Genomic DNA, 20,239 nt, shown 5'->3' with positions numbered 1-20,239 from the left:
TCCCTTCCCTTCCCTTCCCTTCCCTTCCCTTCCCTTCCCTTCCCTTCTTTTTATTTTATTTTATTTTATTTTTTTTGTGCCAGTACATTTTTTTTTCAAAATATTTGTTCCTTCTACAGGTATCAAAAAAGAAGGAAGTGCCCCTTCTCCCCTTTATTATTGCTATAAAAAAGTCTTATGTTAATTGCAGTATTAATTATACCCCAACCAGCAATAAAAATGTTCACCTTTCCCATCAATTTCTACACATTGCAGATTACCTCCATTTGCTGTCAAGAGCACAGAAGACAGATACTTAATCTAGTACAGAATCTCAAAGACTGTTTACAAGCTAAACTGAGTTTTGTTTGTTACTTTATTATCAGAAGATGTTAAAATCTCCTAGGATGTATCACTGAGATAAGAACACACTGTATGTGTTTTGGTGTGCAGCTGGTTTCAGGCTCTTTTTGTTTGTTTGTTTTTGTTTTTGTCCAATAAACTCTTTGTTTTTTTTTTTCAACAGCTAGAGGTTGAGGTTCATGACTTCTACTTTGAAAGGAGTTTACCGATCACAGTGCATCTTTCTATCAGAACAGCAGATACAAATGCTCCCCGGGTTTCATGGAATACAGGTAAGATTTGTTTTACTGAGTTTATTCTACACAATTGCTCACAGTTTCAACACGGCATTTGACAGAGCTCTGAAATTCAGACCTACACCTGGAGTTTAAGGATCTTGGAACTGAAGGAGTATAAATCTATTTTTTTTTTTTTTTTTTTTTTTTAAATCTGTTTTGGGGATGAAATGCTATAGGAACTTAAAGAAATGTTAAGCTGCAACTGGGATAAAAAATGAACTAAAGAGTTAAAGGAAAATCAGGATTTCTGTATACAGCATTTTCTTCAATAATGCACTGGACATAAAAAAATATAAGTAATAAAGACAAATATGTGCTAAGAGTAAGAGTTGTAGGATAGAGAGGAGTGTGAGAAAAGCCAAGGCTGGTTGGTATTGCTTTAAGTAGAAGTCTGGAAAAATGAATAACTAGAAGAAGAGGAGTCAGGAACTAGAAGACTATTCTTTTTCAAAACGCTATGGAAAATGAGATGTTAAAGCAGTAGAAAGGAGTCTGGAAAAGGAAGGCTGGGAACTGATGAAAAGTGGAATGAGAAAGTACCAGTGCTAAAAAGTGAGCACATGGAATAGATATATCAAACTGGGCTTGAGAAGAGAAAAAAAGCAAGGGAAAAAAAGTCCCCAGTACACTGCATGAGGAGTGACTTGTGCATATCATCAGCGTTGGGTTACAGTGTGGAAACACAGAGTAGGGCATGATACACCATCAGCAGTTTGCAGCCTGGAGACAGAATAAGGTTAAAGCTAATTCAGATAAGTTTATAATACCTCCACTGGAGAAGGGACAGGCTTTTCTATCCACAATGAAATTTGCATCAATATTTAGCCACAAAAGGCAATATATTTTCAAATACAGACTCACTAAGAAAGCTGAGTTCCCAGTTTCAGCCATTGTGAGATCTCAGGTGCAATACTACAGTTTGTGCAAAAATCCAGAAATCTGTCTAGCTAGTCTGTTGGGTAACTGGGAACCACTATATGTTATATATTTATATGCGGTATATGTATTATCCTTAAAGGCAATTGACTAAGGTAAAGATACCAGAAGAAAAGCTGATATAAATTTTTTAAGCTGTTCTTGAAATGTCTGTATCAGGCAGATACACAGGTGGGACTAGATGTGTTTTTTTCCTGATTGTAGAAACATTCAGAAAGGGATACTGAGAGCCTTGAACGTTGCAGATGCTTCTGTAAAATAACACTGCTCTTTGCAGGCCTCAACCTCCTGGAAGGACAATCCCGACCGATCACATGGCAACACTTCCAAATTGTAGACAATGATGACATCCAAAATGTTCGCTTGGTCACAGTTGACGGCTTACAACATGGGCGGCTCACCGTGAGAGGTAAATCATTGTTTAGACTTGGGAGCCGGGAAAAAACATTCTCTAGAGACAACCGGCTATGGTAATGTGGTGGTAAAGAAGATGCTGACAGAGTCTGTTGTATGTCACTCCCTGCTGAGGGCAGCCAGCATGAGAGCCAGATTTATAAGGGAATGAAGGTGCAGAAGGGAACAGCAGGACATACACAAAGAAGTTCAAAAGTTCATAATGAAAGTCAGTTGCATAGCTCACACACTTTTGCAAATAGTATATTTATGTTGTCTCCATCATTAAGTGAGAAAGGCTTGTAAGTCTGGCATTTTACCTACACGCCACTTTCACTTGAAAATGAAATTAATTCTTATTTTCTTCACTGTAGGTGAATTCAGCTCAAGTGAGGTAATGGGAGTAACCATGGGCAGCAGCCCTGTTGCTGCCAGTTCTCACCAGGGAAGTGTGAGCTGTGATCCCTCTATAGAACCAGAGAAATGCCAGCAAGGCTGCACATTTCCCCGTGCTGCTCACAGATAGCAAGAAAGCCAGGGATATGGGAGTGCTGTTTCTGCAGCATTCACCTTCGGAGAGAACAGCAAAAGCAGAGCCAGAGGGGAGCCGGCTCTGCAAGGAACCGAGGAGCAAGAGTCGCAGCACAGCCCTGTGCTGGGCTGTCCCAGCCCCGCGGCTCTGGGCATCTCAGCACTGCACTGCTGGGCAGGCTTGATCTCCCTCTGCTGACTGGCCTCCTCTATTGCAAGCATGCAATAAATACTACAGTAAAAATAAATAAATAAATCCACATGTTTATTTTATTTTATTTTATTTTATTTTATTTTATTTTATTTTATTTTATTTTATTTATTTATTTACTTTCTTAACATTCATTTAAATCCCAAAGCTGAAACTTTAAAGAAATCAGCTATGCTGTCATGGCCTAGGTCAAATTCGGTTTCTCCGTTTTCTTCTTAAGTACTGAGGATGCTTAAGGAATGCTGAATGGTCTTGATTCGTTGACAAATACAGACAACATTTGGATAGGGTTGTTGTTCACCAGCATCTTTAAAGGTTTACTTTAAAGAGTGGCAATTAATTTACACTTCCAATTCATTAGCCTGCTGCATTTTCCATATTACTAATTTTTCTTTGAATTCTCGGGAGTCATCTCAGTGCCACTCCCTTTGGGAAAGAGTATAGGTGAAAGAAATCACTCTGCTCTTGGCAGGGTGGAAAGATGTTGCCACTATAATGCTGTCTTTTTCACAGTTAAATATTTTTCAGTAAAAGGACAGCCTAGAAACACAAAGCCAGCATTCAAAGAAAAGGGGGGGGTGGTACTTGGAATTTGCTGGGAACAGAAGCTGTTGAGAAGTATGTTTTCCCTCAGGAAACCCTTGCCATGCAGCTGTGGGCCTCAAGGGATCAGCCTCCTGCCACCCTACAGGCAGAGCCCCCCGGGCCAGCTGTGCCAGACAAGCTGTGGCAGGAGGTGGCCTGGGGTGGCCAAGCAGCCAGGCTGGCCGAGCCTTGGCAGCAAGCAGGGCCCAAGCCCAGGCCCCTACGGCGGTGGCAGTGGTGTCCCTGCCCACAGTGGCCTGGGCCTGCTCTGCCTCCCCCAGGCCTCCCTGTGACAGATGCTTCTTGTCCAGTGACCATGCCTGGTTCTTGTTTTTGTGTCATTTATGCATAGGCACGTGCAGAGGAAGCCGTAACTGCAATTTTTAGCAGTTGCCTTTCTGGTCTGGCAAACACCAGCTGGTGCTCACACACTGAAGGAAGGCCCCAGGTTTAGCCTTCCAGCTGCACTGTCACTCCTTTAATGCCGCTGGAAGATGGCCTGAGCCAGTGCCCACTGAACCCCACCGACTGCGGGAGCAATGAATCAGCCCAATGTTTTGAGTGCTTGTGTGATTGGACTGGGCTAAAGGAAAGCCTTGAAAGGAAAACAAATATACGGTGTTGTTCCCTGCCTCCTGTCACCTTTAACAGGCTTTTGTTTGATGGGGATGTAGTTATGATGGCACCCTAAAGTCTGCCTATAATTCTCTTCAAGTAAAGCACAAAGGGAGTGTGAAAGCACCTGTACCTGCAGCTGTGGGTGTCTCTGCGGAGGTCACACAGGATGGAGGGCCAAAAATATTTTCCTTGGAGGCCCTGGGTAGATCATTTTGTCCTGCACCAGCCTGGAGTTCACAGAAATTTTAACCTGTCTGAAATATTTGAGTGTGTATAACACATTTGGTGAAACAGAGGTGCAAAATAGTCTCTTTATGGACAGTAACCTGAATATGCATAAAAAGCATATTTTTGGATATGCATATAAGAACCATATATGTTATTTTTATTTGCAATGGAACACTGAGCTGTAATTACAAAGTATAGTCTCCTTGATTCATAAAATAAAAGCAAAATGCTCTGATTGGTTGAAATAAAAATCCAGACTGTCACGGTTAAAAATCCCCGATGCCTCCAATTATCATAGTGCAATGGACATTTGGAGGATTTTCCCTGATAGCACGGTTTTAAATTCTGCATTCTTAACTGTTCCAGTAGGTGAAGATTTTTTATTTTATTTTTATTTATTTATTTATTTTGAAATAGCTTAGAAATGCATTCTCCTTGTCTTTACATTAGTAATATTCATATTGGTGGAAGTATTCTCCTCTGGGCTGAATTACACATTTTTGATACATTTTCTTCCACTGCTTTAACAGGAGGGAAAGGATTCATGTTCACAGTCTCTGACATTCAGGCTGGAGTTGTTTACTACCATCATGATGACAGTGATTCTACTAAGGATTTTGTGGTGTTTAGGATTTTTGATGGCTCCCACAGTATTCGCCATAAGTTTCCAATCAATATCCTACCTAAAGATGACAGCCCTCCATTTCTGATCAGTAATGTGATAATTGAGGTTCATGAGGGACAGATGATCCTGATCCAGGGCTCCATGCTTCAAGCTTCTGACATGGATTCCAGTGATGACTACATAGTATTCAACATTACCAAGCCACCACAGGCTGGAGAAATCATGAAGAAACCGGGGCCAAACTTAATAGGTAATTAAACACATACAGAATAGCACAGTTTTATTTTCCCTCTCCTTTTTAGACTTACTTTGGCTCAGGAAAATTTGGGCTGTTATTATAGTGTAAATCCAAATCATTAATTAATGGTGGTCTCTGCACTTTTAAAGTGCAATTTTAAATATGAACACAATTTAGCCCTGAGTCTTCCATCTATTTCTCTACTCTATTGTTCCCCTCCAGAGGTGTTGGGCTAGTCAGGGTAATTTTATCTGCAAGGATACCTAAAAAGTTCAGAGCTATTAGATGAACTGAACTCAGAAACCCCTGCGTTAGATGCAGAGGCTGTTATCCTCTGTTATCCTCTGCTTAGAGCTGCAGGCCCATTTTCTACATTGCTTCATTATTTAAATGATTGCTTAGTGACAAAGAAAAGAAGTTGATGATCTTCAGGAAACATGGAAGATGATCAGAGAACATTTTAAAGATCTTACCCTACCTAGGGTGAGGAAAGGGTCATTACGCTTCACTAGTTTCTTGAATAGCTAATGGATAGTATTTATGAATGATTAAAGTCTTACACTATTGAATAGAAGACACATCTTTTAATTCAACAGGATATCCTGTCAGCAGTTTTCTTCAGAGGGACCTGTTTAATGGAATAATTTATTATCATCATTTGGGAGGAGAAGTATTTGAAGACTCCCTGGAGTTCGTGCTGTGTGATAGCCATGACCCTCCCAATCTCTCAGAGCCACAGGTACGACACTGACACATCTTTGGCCCTCCATTTCTCCTTCAAACAGTTGATGATTTTACAACTTCTGCAAGACATTCAAGTCAAATTGGGATAGGTCTCTTTTGTTTACTGTCACCATAGTCATCACCACAAGTAATATCCTTCAGGGCTAGTTCCTGTTCTTGCTTCCCATACGGTAATTCTCTCTGTCTGAAAAATATCATCCATTCTCAGTGACCTTTTTCCCATATCATAAAATTAAATGCTGAAAATATTGGATTTGGGGATGGTACAAAAACAACAACGACAACAACAACAACAACAACAGTCCTCCTGAGATCGACGGAGAACAGACTCAGAGGTCAAACAGACTGAATGTTACTTTGATTTTGATTTAAAGGGATGCTGCTGACATTTATGGGCTCTGCAACTAACTGTTATATATCTCACATTCCAATGATCCAGTTATTTCTATATGTGCTTGGGTGCAAACAATTGCTTGGACAGTCTCTCATCAAGAGGAGTGGCTGCTGATTTTACCAACTTCTGATTCTAGGTGATGATGGTGCAAATTATCCCTGTGGATGATCAGCTACCCAGAGAAGCCCCAGGAGTGACCCGTCACCTAGTTGTTAAGGAGACTGAGATTGCTCACCTCACTAAGAAACATCTTCACTTCATAGACGTGGAAGAGCAAGACAGGGAACTCACATACACCATAACCACTTCCCCATTTTTCTCTTGCATGCATGGGTAGGTGTGGACTCATACCTTCCAGGTGGGTCAGGGCAAAGCCTCGTGTAATGAGAGCAAACTCAGTGGCAATAGCATGCTTGTATCTTAGGTTATTTGTCTGTTTGCTTAAAGTGCAGGTGACAATAGCTGGGTGCTGCTCTCCTGTTAATAATTAAGTCAGAGGTAGAGCTGAAAGTAACAGAATAATACACAGAATAATACAAGGAAGTTGCATAATTTAGCAAGAAAGTAGAAGAAATGCACCTGAAATCTTTTCTTGCCTTTGGCTGGGTTTGCACTTTACACTGGCCCTTGGGATACTGTATCACAAGTCACAGAAACTCTCCTAATGGATAGACTGGTGCTGACCTGTGCTGTCCCAGCCTGAGAAGATGAGGTGCTACAGCTATTTTTAGGTGATGTATAGCATTGTGAGCTCCTGGAGCTGAATGGAGCACAACTGCAGGCAAGACAGGCTGCAGGGACATATGACAAACAGGGACATGTGACAAACAGGTGTAATAGCAATTTAAATGTCACCGATGCCGCTTCACTGTTTGGTAAAATCATAATAGTGTTGGCAACAACCTACTAAACAGAAAATTTCAAACTCCAGACATGGTATAGTTTAAGCTGAAAATCGACATTTTCAACTCTAACCTGAAAACACAGAGAATCAGTATGTAGTTGAGGGAGCATGGTGTTTAGGCAGTTCCCCTGTTCAGCTGATGAGGTACATAAGTATCCAGTTTGCTAGTTACTGCTGTTGTCTCCATTTGAAAGATACCTTGGTGAAAACTGGTTGACTTTGGCAGTTTATACAGATAGATGCAGTTGTGTAAGTAATAAGAATATGATGGGCTAGCATTGCAGGTGGTGTAAATGGGCACAGCTGCACTGAAACTGGTATCTGTGATGTGCAGAGACACACTAGTAGAAAACCCAGAGCTTGCTTATGAGGTATGCAAAGATTTTTTTGACCATCCTGAAAGATATTTCTTTTGGTCAGTCTTCTATGATATTTCTTTTGGTCAGTCTTCTATGATAAAATTTGAATTAGCAATAGGGACTAATTTTTTATTTCTATTTTTTAACCTGTTCTTTAATATCACTAACCAGGATGTAATATGCATATTTTTGTACAGCCACTCAGATGCTGGGAAGCTGTTTATGGTGGACACCATCCCCAAACTGGTGAAGGATCCTGCTGCTCTTGCACTGAGGTCATTTACTCAGGTTCGTTATGTTAGCTGGTACTATATTCAGTACCAAGCATTTTTAAGAACAGTCACAAGCATATAGCTTATTCCCAACAGGTAAACAAGCAGTGAAAAGTGAGGAACAGTTTTATCATATGAACAATGCTTTAGAAGAGCTAATTCAATTGCTTGCTAATTCAACTCACTTTTATAAAACTTATTTCCAACATGCTTAATTTCTGGAGTATGCAAACATAACTCTCTCTCTGAAACCAAAAAGGGCTGCAGTTGCTAAGAGGTAGGCTGTATTCAGTTCCAGCATAATGCTGATATGAAGTAAAAGTGCACAAAATGTGGAACCTGACAGTTCTCTGTTTCTTCTCAGTGTCTCCACTGATAGCTGTGTACCAGGCTGGAACAGGCCTATGTGCTCTTTTTCAGGATTTTGTTCTGTAGTTTGACAGGTGTCTTTGTTAACAATATTATTAAAGTGCCCTGTTTCGTACCCTGCTGTATGCTTAAGGCTGCAAAGTGGTGATCATTGTAATACCACAATGAGAACCAGGAGCCTAGAGGTCCTTAATCCCAGGTCCAGCATATATATGCGTTTGAATGAAAATTTTTGTTGATTGTTCTAGGCTCTTTCACTGGTCTGCACTTACCTGTGAAGGCAGGATGTGCAGTCTATTCATATGGGTGAGGGCAAATTCAGCTGCTCTGGAAGATATTGTAATAAAAGTTATGTTTAGATAATTTTTTTAAAGTCACAGTGTGGAAAAGACTCTGGGACCAGCATTTTTAAAGAGCTCATTTTCCATCAGGAAGGTAAAGCCATTGCCACTGTAATCACTTACTTTGTATGACTGTATTATTTTCTACAAGAGTTTTTAATGTTTGAACTTGTATTCAGCTGACAGAGCACTGAAACAAGTTCCTGAGAGAGGTTGTGGAGTCTCCTTCTCTGGAAATATTCAAAACCAGTCTGGATGCCATCCTGTGCAATGTGTTCTAGGTGATCCTGCTTGGCAGGAGGGTTGGACTGGGTGATCTTCAGAGGTCCCTTCCAACCTCAGCCATTCTGTCATTCTGTAAAGATACACTTACTCACAGTATTGTCAGTAGCTAAAGACTGTGAGCAATGTTCCTGAAATTAATTTTGCAAGTTCAGATAACATCTGATGAGGGGATAAGGGTCCATGAAGTTCTGATTTTTACTACTCCAATATTATCTTCTTACATGCACCTCTCTTCACTTTTTGCAGCATGCTGTCAACTATATGAAAATTGCTTATATGCCCCCACTTCAGGACATTGGTCCTGAACCTCAGCAAGTGAAGTTTGTTTTTTCTGTCAGCAATCAGCATGGTGGCACTTTATATGGGATCTGCTTCAATATTACAATTCTTCCTGTGGACAACCAAGCCCCAAAGGTAGGGTGATGGGGAGGTGGTGGTGGAAGGACTTGGAAATGACTGGGTAGAAAAAAGAAAAGTAGGGAGATGTCCTGATCTGCCTGTTTTTTTATTTTATTTTATTTTATTTTATTTTATTTTATTTTATTTTATTTTATATTATTATTATTATTAATTTATTTATTTATTTATTATTATGGTGAATAAGCTGAGGGCTTCAACCACAACTCCTAAATCCCTATTCTGCATTGTTGCCTATTTGCCTTTGAAGGTCAAGAGCCTCCCTGAATGGGATCAGGACTGGGCTTTACATATTAAGGCATACTGTTAGTAAATTATTTAGGTTTTCTCAATGCATTAGAAAAGATTAAAGCCTTTGGTGTTTTGTTTTTTAAGGTGTCACATGTCTTAATACTAGAGCAAATTGAAATTGCTCTGTTCAGTGTATGTTTGGACATAAAGTAGGAAACATCAGTTAAGCATTTCTCCTCCATATAGGTTTTTACAAGCCACTTGAGAGTGGAAGAGGGTGGCCTGAGCCCTGTCACGGAGGGGCACATTCTCATCTCTGACGTGGACACAAAACAGGAGCATCTCTTCCTCCTCCTGCAGCGACAGCCTCAGCATGGGGTGGTGGAGCTGGATAGTGTTCCCATGAGTGAAGGTGACAGGTTTTCCTGTGCGGACCTGCGTACCCTGGCAGTCAGGTTAGAAGAGTGGCTGCTTTTCCTCTTGTGGTGTTTGACTGTCTCAGCTGGATGAGTAAGACCCTTGCAGTGAAGTGTGAGGTGCAGAGGCTACAGCAAGAAGGTCTCACTGCAGCAGGCTCTGGCAATATTGCTCCAGGCCAAAACTACCACCTGAGCCTCAGAGGACCACAAAGGTCACTGTGTCATTTCTGTCTAAACAGAAATGTGGTCAGTAAACAGAGCTAGAGACCACGTCTGATGTAAATAGATTTTCCTAGAAAGCATTGCCTCGTGCATGCGAGGAGGAAACCATGCAGCCATGTAGTTTCTGTGAAGAATGCAATGGTTATCAGCTTTTTTCTTTTAATGATGTTGGGTATTTATGAAACTTACAAGAAAGCTTGTATTGAAACTGTTTAACCTGAAGACGCAAATTTTGCTGCTGTATCTGAGGTGAGAACAGGATGCTGACTTTCTACATGCATACAGAATTAGGGATCCCTGACTTTGTTACTGTCTGTTAGACAAAGAGGGCAGAGAGAAAGCAAGTTTAATAGACAGCTCACAAGCGTCCAGAACACAAGTAACAAAGATTCAGTGAAACTTTTTTCCTAGTTGATATCTGCCTTATCTGAGGGGTGTTCTTCACACAGGAGACCCCACAAGCCTTCTGAACATACCGTGATTTAGAACTGTAAGTCTTTGATAGGAACGCTTGAACGCTTGGGATTGGTTTTCTGTATGGGGAGGGATACATGCTGTCTGGCATGACCAAAAACTACAACTTCTTTTTCTCTGTGAAATTAGTGTGGCTCCTTTTTCTCACAGGTATCGGCATGATGGCTCTGAGACACTTAGTGATGAAATCCTCTTTGCAGCCACAGACAGTGTCCACTCTGTAGAGTTCATCCTGCAGGTCAAGGTCAGTGTGTTACATACTTCTGAGAGCAAGAAGAAGACTGCAAAGCTTAACTTCTGAAAATCTGCATGTTCCCTTGGAAACTGTGAGATAATGAAACTTGCTAAATTTCCTTTTTCACCCTAGCTTTTGGGTTAATCTGGCAAATATGAAAGCAAATTTTGCTCATACTGGTTAAAAGGTACTTGTGCTTGCTCTAGCTTGGGCTCTTTTGTCTGTAATTATTCTCTCTGTAATTAAACACGGGGAGGTGAGTTTTCTTTCTCAAACTATAAATGTGACTGTCAGTGACGTGCAGTCAATCTAAAGCTATACAATGGACTCTTCTAAGCAAAGTTTTCATCCTTATGATTGAGCAAGTAAAGACGGAAGCAATTTAAGTGTTTCATTTTCTCTATGCAGTCTACTTAATTTGGTTTACTTTCATCTCTGGATTTTAACAGGGGACCTAATTTAGCTGTTTCAATCTTGTTCACAGAAAGCTCAATGTACTCTGACTGTGACACTGTGCTGATGGTTTGGTCTGGAAAGCAGTGCATTTAAAACAACAGGCTTTCATTGAAATGAAGAATAAAAGATCTTAAATTCTCTTTCTGATTAGGTGTTGCCTGTGAATGATGAGCGACCCATTTTGCGAACAGGCCTCGTCCCTGTGGTACACTGCCCAGAGGGCGAAGAAGTGGTCCTCTCCTCCGAGTACATTTATGCCACAGATGCAGACAGCGATGACATGAAACTGATGTTTATGATGGTTCGCCAGCCCTACCATGGGGTGGTGAGGAAAGCTGGCATAACTGTGGAGCGTTTCTCCCAGGCTGATATCATCTCTGGTTTAGTCACATATAAGCATACTGGTAAGTGAAACTGGGAGGTGGTCAGATAGTTTTGGCAGAAAATCTTTACCTAAATCCATTAATTCTTCCCAGAAGCTCAGCAGGAGCTGCTGAGAAACCACATGTGACTGGCAAGAAAACTAAGCTTCCTTTGAAACAGGGCTGATGATGCATTACTATCAAATGCTTTCATGTGTTCTCCAAATCACTGTTTGAAATTAAAATTATAGTAGAGCAAGTACATGAAAGCAACATAATCCAGGAGAATATCTTTCACTGCTGCTGATACAATATTGTTTTTTCTTTTTTCTTTCTCTTTTTTTTTTTTTAAATTATTTTTAGCAATATTATTATCAAAATAGAAGCTAAATAGATTTTTTTTTATTTGTTTTATGACACTAAAATATCTTTGACTTTTTTCCATAGTCATGTTAAGATAAAGTAATGTAATGCTGTAAATGACGATGCAGAGTTTTAACAGAGAACTGCTTACAACCTGAGGTACTACCTACTTGCCTCTCCAATTCAGATAGGTACCCACTTTTGGAAAGTTTACAGTCTATCTGTACCTCAAGGTAAAATGTGTTCAGATTTTTTTCAAGACAATGTGGTGAAAGATGTCTTTTTGTGGTTTTATCTTTAAAATCCCCAGATACATTTTTTTAATTACTCATAGAAATCAACGGCTGGTTAGTTTCCTTTCCTACTTAATTTGATCCTTTTATTAGCATGAAAGAGGTTCTCTTTTCTGCATCTCTGGTGACAGCTTTAATTTTTTTTATTTTTATTTTTTTCTAAAGGCTCCAGTTTTATGTGTAATTAGTCTGTAATTTTGCGCTAGTGTGGGGAATTTATGTGATATTTTCAGGCTTGGCGCTCTCTAAAATGAACAGCTGGCATTTAAGAAGAGAAGGAAGTACTTGGTTATGGCCACCCTTAACACACTTTTGTGTGCTATCCTAAAGATATTGTGAATACTATTTTAATAGTAGTGTTCTGCAGGGGCAATAAAGAGCAGAAGCTGACGCGAGAGTGAAGTCACCTGTATTTGCCATTCCCAATTTTATACAGGTTAGATGTGCTTCCAGTAGCTGTTGCAAGGGAAGCAGGGAGTGCCTTTCCTTCTCAGGCAGTGTATCACAAGAAACTTGCAGCAGCACTGGATGCAGGCTGCCAGGGCTACTGAGAAATAGACTGCACTCACCCTCAAATGCTTCTTGTGAGGTGTGGCAGTTGTGGCCTGTTGTGTGACATTCAACATCAGCCCGCAGCTTGAAAATGATTGCATATAGGCATCGTACAGTAACAAAACACGGTCCTTGTTACAGTCCATTTTATAGGGTTAAGAAGCATATAGGAATACGTGCATTTCTTCGTATGCAAAAATGTTTTCTTCCCAAAGAGCATGAACGTTGCCTCATGTCACAGAGTGACAGTATTTTATACAAGAAGGATCTTTGCCAACTTTCTTGGAAGAGGAATCCAGAAAAAAAAATCCTTTCTGCATGAAAGAACATTCTGAACATGCTTCAGTACAAGTAGAACAGAATCATGAGAACTATTAGCCATTTTATTACAATTGAATATTATATTACTGCAAGAATATTACAATTATAAAATTAAATTATAATTATAATATTACAATATTATAACACTAAAGCAGTAATATTAACTTAGTTGTACACTTGTCTACCGATTTTTATTCTAGAAGATAAGTGATTTGATTAAAATTATTTAAAAATACCAAACTAAACCTTGGACCAAACAGCTCAAATTAAGAATTCTAGTTATTTTACTGGCATTTTTTTGTTGTTCTTTTGGTCTGTCTTCATCTTTTGATTTCAAAAACTGGAGTCTCTCCTTGCATGATTCAAGCCTCTTCTTTGTGAAGTTTTGGTTCCTTACAGTAAAACATTTCTTCTTACCTGCAACGTGTTTTTCAGGTGGGGAGATTGGCCTGACTCCTTCCTTTGAGATCTTAACCTTTATTGTTTCTGATGGTGAAGCTGGCCCAGATGTGAAAGACTGCTGTTACGATAGACCTCTTCCTCCTCCAGTTCCACTCCATGATCCATTCCCAGTATATGACCTTAACATCACTATACTCCCAGTGGACAACCAGCCACCATCCATTGCAACTGGTGAAAGCTTCCTCTCAGTATAGCATATTATTATAATGTGGGCTATGCAGTAATGTAACAGCTAAAGACTAAAAACTCAGGCTTTTTTTTTTTTTTTTTTTTTTTTTTTTTTTTTTTAAGCACCAGAAAGAGTCAGCTGAAGTCAACATGCGGAAGTTTTAGATTGATTTTTTTTTCTTTTTTTTTTTTTCCTTTCTTTTACCAGTACAGTGCAACCACCAAATTCAGTTGCAGGTGCAAGTATGAGTAATCACTTGTGGCTCTTCAGCTGCATATTTAAATCATCTGGCTAGAAATTAGGGTGCTCAGATCTGCTCCTATCCATCTACGCATGTATATTGTTGTACATGTAAACTATGTCTGGGTAAAACTGAGCAACATCTCATCCCAGAACTTAGGTCCAAACAATTGTCATGTTTATACAATGAAAAAACATACACATAAGTATCTCCGTACCTTTGTGTGTTAAGTATGCAACAGAAATTTAGTTTATATGAGTATTTAGGTATCAAGGAAGGGAATATTTTATTACTTATATTTAATTCTGTTAGTGAATAGAGGCAAATGTAGTCCACATATGTAACTAATGAAATTAATAGATGAGAAGCCACTCTTTCACTAGTACCTTTCAGGATCAAAAATTCTCAGCTGAAAAGGAAATTGCAGGGCTTTGGATGAGGTTTGTAGTATATATATTAAAGGTGTGCTTTACATATGCTTGTCTTTTTCTTTTTCAATGTCATTTGTTTGTAGGCATCATGTATATGTATGTATTTCAGAGAATATTTAAGCATATGTATGAGTAGTTTTGTAATTTACAGGCTATCACCCAAGCAATGTTCTGGAAATGAAGCATTGTCCCAGCAGGGAAATTAAGCAGTGATGCATGAAAAATTGTTCATTATGAGCAATTCGTAACAGCTATCATGTAATTAATGCTCTGACAAACAGAGTTAACAAGTGATTTTGAGCAGCACATAAACCATACTTAATAACTTACCAGTAAAATGATTTTGTGATACCCTTCCCCTCTGCTTATGTGATGGGGAAAGCTGATGGTGTAAGTAAAAATCCCCAAAGCAAACCAATACCCTCAGTAACTCTGAATTTATTGTCATTTTCTCCTTAGTTATTATTACCATTCTTGTTAACAAAAGCAATAGTAAGCTGAACTAAATAAGCAGTAATGGTTATCATATTGTTTGTGTGCAGGTGCAAGGTTTGTGGTGGAGGAGGGCTCCTCAGCAGCCCTTACCACTAACCATTTGTTTGCCACTGACCCTGACACCACTGCTGATGACTTAGAGTTTGTCTTGGTTTCTCCTCCCCAGTTTGGTTACATTGAAAATATACTGCCTTCTCCTGGGTTTGAGAAGAGCAACATTGGTATAAGCATAGGTAAGTCTACAACACATGAAATAATCAAGCAGGTGAAACACGGAGAGGGACATATGGTGGGCTGTGGAGAAGTAGCTGCAGATGTGTGCATTTGTATGGGCTTATTGGGGAAAGCAATAGCTGGCAAATTAAGAGTGGTAGGACTGTGTAGGGGGAATTCAAAGAGAGACTGCAGCTATGCAAATTTGAACAACTGGCACTTGGAGTACACAAGCCATCCCTTGTGTTATGCATTCCAGCTGCAATCCAGTAGAGGTGGCAATAAGAAACATTAATCTGCTTTCTCTGCCCTCAGTCTCTCAGGAAAGCTTCCCCCAGCCTCTCTTCGGTCAATAAAATGCTGTAGCAGAGGATGTGAAAAGTCTGGATCCTGTGTTATTCTCCAGGGCAAAGTTGCAAAAGTGATAGAGATGGTAGTTGACTTCAGTCTTTTCCCTTGTCTGCCTTCAAATATTGCAAGGCAGTTTCAACTTCTGCAGAATAAACTGTGCCATGCATGCGCTGTAATGCTACCAGCTCTTTCCAATGTCTTCAGCTGGACACTCAGCATCACTGAGACTTCTGGTCCCCAGTTTTTTGGTCTGCCAGTCAGAAGCAATCAATGTAATTACTTAGGCCCCAGATGTTTTTTGGGTCTTGCTATCTGGGGCTCCATTCTGCAGTCTGCACTGAGAAGGACAGAGTAGCACAGTACTAAGAAAAGGGCATATGTCCAGCAGACTCCTGTGGAAATGTGCACTGTGGCATTCTCATCCCAGTGACTGACTTCTTCCTGTGAATGATCAGTCAGCAGAGCTGGCTTGTGAGTAGTGGAAGAAAAGGATTAACAGCTCCTCTTCTCTCATCAGTCCTCTCACTTGAACATCATGGGAACAGGGAAGTGCCTTCCCTCCCTGCCTTGAGGTCTGAAACTGGGATTTGCTCAGTGTAAGAGCAGAGGTCCTTTCTGTGCCTTTTCCCTCAGTACCCAGTAAGGCAGCCAAGAAAATGTTGGAGAACTTACAAAATCCAAGTGATTTTGTCTTTGAAGAAGGACATAGTTTCAGATTTGTTTATGGTATATCAGACCAGTGGGCAGAAGAAAGATTGCACTAACTCATAATCTCATTAACATTTCTAGCTTCCTTTCAGCTGAAGCACCTGAAAGCCCTGAACATAAACTATGTACAAGCCAGGCACATGCGAATGGAGCCAACAACAGACCACTTTGTACTTTACGTCACCGATGGGCTGCATCACTCAGCAGAGACCCCATTTTTCGTGTTGATTAGCCCAACCAATGATGAAGTTCCAGAATTCATAGCAAGAAATATCACTGTAAGGAAAGAAGCGAAATGCCTGCCATAGAATTACTTTTTATAGAAAACACCCTTTAATATAAATCAGAACATTGTCCTGACGTACATTCCTCTGCCTCTTTCCCTTCCCTTGTGCAATTCAGCCTAGTTCAGGAAACACCTTACTTAAATCCCATGTAAACCTGTAAGACACAGCTTCAATGCGCCTGGAGCTGTGCACAGCTCTGTTTGGTAACTTGCAGTAAAGTAAATGAGGTCTCAAAGAAATAAGTCATTCAGACAGCAGAAGGATCTTTATGCTTCTTCTGGTTTCACATGAGTCTTCCAGATTTTTTTGCAGAGTAGTATATGTTCTTGGCATAACCTCTCCCTTCTTTGGAGACCGTGTTTTTAATATAAATAATACCTCTGTGACCACCATGCCAGGGAAGCATGAGTTTATCTTACTGTAAAGAAAAAAGTGTGTGCATGTTTATAGATATATACATATACAAGCATATACAAAAACAAAACAAAACAAACAAAAAAAAAACCACAGCTTCATATGAGCCTCTATGAAGAAAATTAACTCTGTCCCAGCTAAAACCATGGCAACAGGATAGTGAGAGTAGGCGATAACAGTTTACTCAACTATATAGCTTGTTTTGTGTATCAAGATAGGCATTTTCCATTGTGTAAGAATGTAGTTTCTACTTCTGTTATCTTTCAGGATCATATGTGTATTCATATACATATTTTTAGATTGTACATATTTTTATATCATAAACATATACATATGTATATCATATATACATACACATCTATGTGTTTAAAGGCTTTCTCCTCTTTTCATTCCATAAAGCTTAAAATGATCTTTACTTACCTAAAAGCTTCTCTATTAATAGGGGCAGATATGAATTCCTTATCTCACCTTTTCATCACTGTAACCACTTACTACTCTATATCTCTTAAACTTGGTTGAAATCAGTAGCTTGTTCAAGAGCTACTGGGAAAGGGGTAGAGGAAACAAAGACTCTTAAATAAAAAAGGCCTGCTTAGGAAAGTATGCTAAAATGTTACAGCTTCTTCTTATGTAAAACAATTTGTCTTTTTTTTTTTTTTTTCCTTTTATTTTAAGGTTCAAGAGGGTGAGATGAAAGAGCTGAATCTCTCTGTTATCAATGCAGTTGATCTGGATGTGCCTCAAGACCACTTGGTGTTTGGGGTTGTGCAGAAGCCCTTGCATGGTTTCCTCATTAATGGAGTTCATGGCCATGATACTCTACATTACAAAGAGTTAATTCACCACCACAGCCATGGGTTGCTTGTTCATGACTTTTCTATGGATCTACTGAAGAATGGTAAGTGCAATGTCATTCTGACATTGGTCTTTAATTTCTTTAATAATTCCAGGCAGACAAAGTGGCATTTTAAGAAACCTTCATCATTTATTTATTCATTTGCCTTAGGTGTACTTTTAAGAGAATGTTTAAGAATAGAAATCAACCTGTTTAATGCTAATGTAACCTAATGATTTGAGGAACTGTCAATAAATTCACCCTGAGAGGCCTACCTGTCAGGAGGGGTAGTAATATGACTAGAGAGGCCATCTGCCCTGAAAAAAATAAAGGGAGTGTTGAAACATATCAGTATACACATTTCAAAATGTTTGACAGCATCTAGAAGAGAGAGAGAATAATTTAAAAACATGCTGTCTGATTATGAGAAGTCTTGGGGTTCAACATAGCCATAAATGATAAGGGTATGAAATCAGGCCCCATAGCTTACCGTTATCTGTTATCAGCCATCTCCAGCACAGATCTTCTGATTGCCCATGGCCATGGCCATAACCACAAGTCCAGCTTTTCTTTCTGAGGCTTTAAAGCTCCCTGAGGATTATTTCAGGTACAGAGAGTATTACCTAATGGCCTCACCCTTTCTGTGATCTCTGTTAAAATGAATCGGAAAATGGAGAAATGTGTCTTCTTTCAGACTGACAGAGACCTGTTTGTGAAGCGAGTTGTTCCTTCAGGCTGGTCAGACTGGTGTCTTTGATTCACTACTACATTGTTAAATTAATGAGCAGCAGCAGCTCACCAAGGTCACCTTGGATTTATTTGTTCTTTTCCTTTCTCTCTCACTCTCTTCCCTCCTCCTTTTTTTTTTTCTTCCCACTCTATAGGAATGAAGCTGATGTACATGCATGACAATTCTGAAAACCTCACTGACAGCTTTAAAATCCAGCTCTCAGATGGGAAACATAAAGTCCTCAGAACCATTTCAGTAAAGGTCATCCCAGTTAATGATGAGAAACCAGTGCTAAGCAAGTAAGCCACATGTTCCTGTCTCTGGCACAGGGCTGAGATCAGACAAAACAATCCAAAAGTGATCAAAAGAGCTAATATGTGACTGATAAGGAGAAGATTCCATATTAGCCAGAGATTAATGTCAACACAGATGTTTCCATGTGGGTCACTATCAGAATGTTTAATAAAAGCATTTTTAGTGAAAGACATGTTGAATGTTGCTCAATATTAAAAATATATAAAACAGGGTTTTTAGTTGCATATGGGGAGAATACTGAAAAAGAAAGAGGGAGAACATGCTTGTTTTGCTTTTCACAACCTACTTCAAGATGTTCACCAGGGAGCCCTGATATTTACACATCTCTGCTGGCCACTGTCCACCATGGTATCCACCCCAGATGCTTTGCTTTACCCTTCCCTGGTACAGCTGCCTGTCAAACACCCCTCTGATATCAGCTCTTTCATGAGAGCCCACAAGGTTGACACCTCCTTAACTCACCAGTGATAGTCCTTTAGTTTGATGATTCTCTTCTTTTCAATTAAAAATGCTCTACTGCTCAGCCCAAATTCAACTTTTTACGAGGTATACTCTAATCTTTACTTTCCAAAGCTAGAATTCATAAGTGAATTGGGCCTGATCAGAAATTGCCTGGCAGACCATTTTCAGATAGGCAGCTGACTGTGAGTGAGCTGAACCTCCTGGACATTTTAGCAGGGAACTTGTCCCTTGGGATCCCCATTTTTCAGCTGATGACCTGCCCCAGAGTATTGTCATGGCCTGCATCCTCCTGGCTGTCTTCCAGCCCCAGGCAGGCAGATGGGGAACTAGAGGCCTGAAGGCTTTGGTGATACAGCTCTAAAGCTCCACAGTCTGTGTTTTGGAAATGACTTGCAGCCTATCAAGCAGGCTGCCACTAAAGCAGGAATTTCTGATCCCTCAAGATATTTAGCTACAGAACAGTCTGGATTTGGCCTATCTTCAAACCAGACCTATATTTCCCGCTGCAGAGAGTTTTGAGTTTTTTTGTTTACCATGTAGAGCCTCCTGCAATAACAAATATTAGTTTTCTAGTGAGGATTATCAAGGGCCACCTAACACTAACAAAGGACAAAGTCCGTTTCAAGTTAGAATAAAGGATATCGTTTACATATTTACATCAGGTATTGATAATAACTGATTAAATGTCACGCCCTTTTTGTCCTTTGCTTATTGAATGTTGATATGTCTAGTTGGAAACAGATGATCTTTAAGGTTCCTTCCAACCCAAGCCATTCTATGATTTTATGTCATTTTCCATCTTTTGTCTCTGAAGGAAGGTGATGGAGAGCACTTTTGCCCAGCTGTATCCAGAAACGTTTGCTTCTTTTGCTGGCGGTGTTACATCTTATCATTTGCCATTCCTGTAGCGAACAGTAGCATATACTGAGCCATTTCCTTGCAAAACAGCTCTATCATTCTATGAACTTAATGCTTCTTACTTGTTACTCTTCCACTGAGATATAGTTTGCTGCCAGCAGTTAAGCAGTAGTGCTCTAACATGTCCAATTTGGCACAAAGTGGTTTAGCCACCATATGCAGCTGCCACGTCTTTGCTGTGGGGTATGAGTTCCCTTATGCCACTGAGGT

General features: G+C 39.8%; 1 protein-coding gene across 1 annotated transcript in view; it reads left to right on the top strand.

The window, feature by feature from the left end:
* The window catches only part of FREM1 (FRAS1 related extracellular matrix 1), a 47,463-nt gene that overhangs the window by 291 nt on the left and 26,933 nt on the right, over positions 1-20,239 (top strand). Inside the window, exons 2-16 of the mRNA XM_035309895.1 lie at positions 506-614; positions 1,834-1,965; positions 4,653-4,997; positions 5,582-5,724; positions 6,260-6,456; positions 7,584-7,674; positions 8,900-9,067; positions 9,548-9,756; positions 10,567-10,660; positions 11,259-11,511; positions 13,434-13,631; positions 14,844-15,029; positions 16,150-16,346; positions 17,445-17,667; positions 18,489-18,633. Coding sequence (XP_035165786.1) covers positions 506-614; positions 1,834-1,965; positions 4,653-4,997; positions 5,582-5,724; positions 6,260-6,456; positions 7,584-7,674; positions 8,900-9,067; positions 9,548-9,756; positions 10,567-10,660; positions 11,259-11,511; positions 13,434-13,631; positions 14,844-15,029; positions 16,150-16,346; positions 17,445-17,667; positions 18,489-18,633 — 2,690 coding nt within the window. The remainder of the gene's footprint in view (positions 1-505; positions 615-1,833; positions 1,966-4,652; positions 4,998-5,581; positions 5,725-6,259; positions 6,457-7,583; positions 7,675-8,899; positions 9,068-9,547; positions 9,757-10,566; positions 10,661-11,258; positions 11,512-13,433; positions 13,632-14,843; positions 15,030-16,149; positions 16,347-17,444; positions 17,668-18,488; positions 18,634-20,239) is intronic.

Source organism: Oxyura jamaicensis, chromosome Z, assembly GCF_011077185.1.
Source record: "Oxyura jamaicensis isolate SHBP4307 breed ruddy duck chromosome Z, BPBGC_Ojam_1.0, whole genome shotgun sequence".
Taxonomy (NCBI): Eukaryota; Metazoa; Chordata; class Aves; order Anseriformes; family Anatidae; genus Oxyura; species Oxyura jamaicensis.
This window is presented reverse-complemented; position numbering and strand designations above follow the sequence as displayed.